A 5,702-nucleotide genomic window follows, 5' to 3' on the forward strand; every position below is an offset into this window, starting at 1 on the left:
TGTAAAAATAATCAAATTCCGATGGTATGTAGATTTCGGAACGATGAGATACACTACAATTAATATGTAAAACGGTTCTTTTAAAATGAATAACTGCGCAATTCTGTTCAAGCTGGCAGCCAACCACGTGGCATGAGGATGTCTTCATGTGCAAGACCTTTCCAGAGTATTATGCACTACAGCCTTTTCTAGTTTCAATTCGCAAAAGATTATTAATGTGTGAACATTAGTTTCATACCATCATATTTTCTAGCAAGTGAAGTCAAGGTTTACTGAGAGAGAGAGAGAGAGAGAGAGAGAGAGAGAGAGAGAGAGAGAGAGAGAGAGGAAAAACTTCTCAAAATGAAATTATTGTACCGTAATATGAGAAAAATTGCCTCCTGCTTGTGAGTGTATATGTGTTCATTGATTCAGTAAGGTGTATAAGCATATTTTCATAGCACATTCTCGATAAATAATGGGTAGCTTCAAATGCTTGAAAGAGGTTTTTTTTTTTATCTTTTTATTACTTGAAAGAGGTTTAGTTATTGTAGCCTACCGTTCTCATCCAATAGTAATAGATCGAACCCTTTCATTCTGCAGTAAAATTCTAACTAATAAAAGAATAAGGAAATTAGATAATGCATCTTAACCTCTAGCATATTAACGAGTTTCTGTTATCACCTGTCCCAGTTCTGGTTCAGAACTAATAATTTTGAAGCCTTTAATGAGTACAATATAAAGATATATAAAAGCACAGCTATAGAAAAGTGAGTGTTCAAGAATTTAGCTTGATAACATGTCAAGGCTGATCGATGGCAATATCAACTACAAGCACATGAGCGCAAGATCGATGCCTGCGTATCTGGGCAAATAAAGCATTTCCTGCTCTCTTCTAACGTTCCCCCAATACTGACCCCCCCCCCCCCCACCCACAGACCGTCTGTTTCCACGCCCCTCAAAAACTCTCTAGCGTAGCAGGCGTCTTGACAAACCTCAGGCAACGTATGGCACTCCACCATATTTACAAACCATTTCGGTTCCTGAAAACCATAACTCATATTGAAACAGTTAATATTGCATAATATCTCCCTTGAAACGACAAAGCTGAAACGATTGAGATAATAAACGGTTATGACATTAAACAGTAACAAAGGGAAATCGATGGTCGTAATGGAATTTAAAATTTCCCGCCAACGGACCAGATGAACTTTGGCGCTGCCTACCCGTGACGTCAGAACCCTCCCCGATCGATAAACTCTTTCCTTCGTTTGCTTTCATAAAACTTCGTTTAAAACGAGGTCGCAATCTTTGCACAGTTCTTTAAACTCTAGACACAATGCAAATAAAACTATCAGATATTTTTCAATAACCCGCAACTAATTTCATGCTTTATGAGCATTGCCGATAGCTGCAGAGTGGATGAAAATACCGATGAAACGAAGGGAAAAGAAATCACAGCTGGCGAACTCTGCCACCTTTGATTTTGCTCTCTATCCCCCCTTTTCTAAGTTTTCTTACCACTGCTCCAAGAACCGTTCACTATACATCTCTTCTCCCCACTTCAATACGCACACTGCCATGCAATTACCATATGGAGAAAACACGTGGGTTTTTGCTCGCTTGCAGCAAAACATTACCCAAGAAAACAAAACAAATAAACAATGCCAGATCTTCCTTAAACTATTATTACAGGCGTTTGCACCCCGTCAGTTTCTTTCCCAAAATACCATTGCACGAACTACCTTCGCTAATTTATATATAATTTACAAACAACACAGGTGGTAGGTAAACGCAGCGAAATTACCAATCCTGAGCTATGCAGGAGAGATGACGTTGGCAGGCATATCTGCCACACTTGCGTATGGAAATAGAACGAGTTCTCGGTTCGATAATAAGGACATCACAACAGACAGTAAATTGTGACATTATATTTGCAGTAGATACAACCTTGAAGGCTGCAGGAAACCGAACAAGATAACTCTCTCTCTCTCTCTCTCTCCCTCTCTCTCTCTCTCTCTCTCTCTCTCTCTCTCTCTCTCTCTCTCTCTCTCTCTCTCTCTCTCAAATATATATATACCATACAGTGATGAATTTAATTTCCTTGGATTCTTTTATGGGCCTCTTTAAGAAACATACATGTTAGATTTATATTACAGTTATAAGAAATGCACGCGCGCACACAACATGCACACGTATGTATGTATGTATGTATGTATGTATGTATGTATGTATATATATATATATATATATATATATATATATATATATATATATATATATATATATATATATATATATATATATATCATGACAGCATAGGTAATCACCTACTATATATAATTAATATTAACATACTACTGAGTTGGCTATTTTTTAAATAATTTTTGATAGACGTTAACCACGTAGGTGACTGGTGCTTTCAGTGCAAGCCATGCGGTGTACTGTAGGCATTGGTTAAGGATCAATGCAGTGTTCCTTCGGGACCCTCCCTGGTTGCACTTACTTTATGTCCTTCTTCTAAGTTCTAACCTAAACTTCAGCGAGGTTTTCCTCTACTTGCACTTAAAAGCTGAATGGCCTCACGGGTCCCAACTCCTTTAAATCCAGATAAAGGTTCAACCTAATCTCGACAAATATTTACACATAAAAATGGCAACGCGACGATTATCTAAATATAAAAGCGAAAATATTAATTATTTCAACCAGTTATAAGAAGGAATAACCTTTACTGTATTATTACCTATGAACGATATCAATAATAACAACTGCTTGAATGATGATAGTACGCATTCCAAAAGTTTATTACAAATATTTCAAATTTACAACACAGTGAATATCTCTACATCACACACACACACACACACACACACACACACACACACACACACACACACACACACACACACACAAAAGTAGCATCAATTTCAACATTGAAGTAATAGCATTGCGGACTAGAATAATAATACCGTTATAAATATATTGGGTATACTGTAGTTCTCTAAACATCTACTTGATAGTCATCATAAATATTTTTTTCTGTTATGAGGTGATGTATGTTGGCTGCTTTCATTCTCATATTTATTTTGAAATCATATCAGACAACACAATGCGACCTTGTATTAGACCAAGCTATTTACAGAATGGAAATACAACATAAACAGTAACTACTACTCTCAATGTCAACTTGAAGCTCTGTAAATAATCATTCACAAATCTAATATGTGACTAATGAATGGGTTTGTCATTCAAACCGTAATTGCCGAATTCATATTACAATACATAGGTCCATCACTCAAAATATAAGCAGACTAAGTCTTGTAATTGTCATCTGATAATTCTAATTACATTAGATGGGTTATAACTCAAAATCTAAATAAACAAAACTAAAAGAAATATTAGGAAAATTTGTTTGTATACTACAAAATTGACCAATAAATCAATAATAAATGAAAACAAATGCATATAAACCTAATATTAAGATGCACCATTTCTCGAGCTGAATGTGTTTTGTTACGCTTTGCATCGATTTCAAGGGAAGTCAATATAAAACATATTGAGGTTCTGGTGAATCAGAATTCTATCTACCTAAACAATCTCCTATACTGTTTTTTTACAGTCTGTTCATTATCTGAAAAAACATATTTCCCAATTTACACAATAATCATTTATACAAACATATACGCAGGACCACATAATTCTAAAACGCAGTACGCAAACGGCATAAAAAATCACAGGAGGCCTAAGTAAAATTGCCTCTAGTTCCATACATGAAACCAATTTCTACAAAACGAAGTAGTGAGAACATGGAATGTACTCCGTTAAACATCTTTATATCAATGTAACATGTATAATTTATCCCCATAAATGTGAAAAACATGAAAAATAATTCACTCCTTTGTTTTCTGGTAAACCACCTCCTAACAGCGCTAGCGGATGTGGCTTATACGTTTAGCTTATTTTGTCTCATAAATCCCTTATACCTGCTTGATATGTCCTTAAAACATTGGTCAGAGTTGGAATAATAACTCTCTATCTATCCTCCTTTGTAAAATTACAAAATATCCCTCATAACTCTTTATTTACTGAAGAAAATATGAAGATTATCCAAACTCTCACCTCGCCCTATTTCGCCGACTGCACGGTAATGGAGACTAGTATGGGCTTCACTATTTTCACCTATATATATCGAATTACGCCTTCCTAAAACATGGTTTTGACTTCAAATTATATTCTATTTATCGGAATACAACTCTCAATCACTCCATTAATAGATGAAATTCTATTTTTGTATTTTAACCGAATAAAACCCATGTATACCTATTCTTAGACTGCCAACAAATGGCCGTACTTGAAGAAATCTGTGTTTGTTCATCCAATTTGAAACATTTATTACAAGGTTGCTAGCACTTTGTTCGTGTTGATTTCCCACTTTTATTGAAGGTAAATAATTCTACTTTCATCATGTTAAATAAAAAGATACACAGACAAGTAATTAATTTGAACATATGAGTTTAAATAAGAATATATCGAGTTTTACAACGAAGTCCCCTTCATATTTGAACACATATCTCAAAGATATAAGATCGCACCTGACAAGTAATACCTCAAAAATGTTGCCAAACGTATATTCTCTTGGTATATACTTAAAAAGACACAAAAAACACATTTAAACAGGTATAATAATTGAAGGAACTGAGTTAACAAACACAAATGGTTGCGATGACGGATCAAGTTGAACGAAAACGGGTGCGAGTGTTTACAGTGCTACGTTTCCGTCCGCACGAAGGCATTTATGTTTCGAGGCAAAATATTTCGGGATAAGTCTCGCCCCAGCTCTCGTACTAGTCGCACGTAGCGCGTCGCTCCTCTGCACGTTACTTTCGTCGCTCTATATCCCATTCGTTATGGCTGATGCTGAAGCTCCTGCTGCCGCTGCTCCTGCAGCACCGGCAAAGGAAAAGAAAGAGAAGAAGCCCAAGGTAAAGAAGCCCGCTGTTAAGCCTACCCACCCTCCCTACGGGACTATGATTGCTGCTGCTGTGAAAAGTTTGAAGGAAAGGAACGGCTCATCCCGCCAGGCTATTCTGAAGTACATCGTCGCAAATTACAAGGTTGGTGATGAGAAGAAGGCTGGAAGCAGACTCAAGCTGGCCCTGAAGAAGGGCGTTACCTCTGGGGCATTGAAGCAAGTTAAGGGTGCAGGCGCCTCTGGCTCATTCAAACTTGCGAAGGAGGACGCTAAGCCAGTCAAGAAATCTGCACCCAAGCCAGCTGCCAAAAAGTCTCCCAAGAAACCCGCTGCCAAGAAGCCTGCGAAGAAACCCGCTCCCAAGAAAGCGGCCAAGAAGCCAGCAGCCAAGAAAGCCGCGAAGAAACCTGCTGCTGCTGCTGCTAAGAAGCCTGCCAAGAAACCAGCAGCCAAGAAGGCCGCGAAAAAGCCAGCTGCTAAGAAACCTACACCAAAGAAGGCCAAGAAGCCAGCGAAGAAGTAAAAGTGACCCTTGATGACCCCTATGAAAGTGTTTAAATGGCTCTCGATGAATGGTATGAACCTAGATTTAAGAAAAATCCCAAGGCATCTGTAGGTGCGACCGAATGTTGTGCTTCTGTAAGAAGTGAAGTTTTCTACTTTTAAGATTTTCTAATGACTGTACCTGAACAATCTCACATACAAAAGATCTCTTGTGTGTAAATATGTGAAATAAAGTATTTCTAGATAA

General features: G+C 37.4%; 1 protein-coding gene across 1 annotated transcript; it reads left to right on the top strand.

Moving 5' to 3' along the window:
- The first annotated feature begins 4,788 nt into the window (after positions 1 to 4,788).
- Positions 4,789 to 5,702, top strand: LOC137634311 (histone H1-delta-like). The gene has a single exon (XM_068366672.1). It carries the CDS (start codon positions 4,887 to 4,889, stop codon positions 5,472 to 5,474), a length of 588 nt encoding a protein of 195 aa, XP_068222773.1. The 5' UTR covers positions 4,789 to 4,886; the 3' UTR covers positions 5,475 to 5,702.

This window comes from Palaemon carinicauda, chromosome 44, assembly GCF_036898095.1.
Source record: "Palaemon carinicauda isolate YSFRI2023 chromosome 44, ASM3689809v2, whole genome shotgun sequence".
In the NCBI taxonomy this organism is placed as follows: domain Eukaryota; kingdom Metazoa; phylum Arthropoda; class Malacostraca; order Decapoda; family Palaemonidae; genus Palaemon; species Palaemon carinicauda.

Bases quoted from the DNA above. Each gene is read 5' to 3' on its own strand.
- LOC137634311 (XM_068366672.1), top strand. From the start codon at position 4,887: ATGGCTGATGCTGAAGCTCCTGCTGCCGCTGCTCCTGCAGCACCGGCA.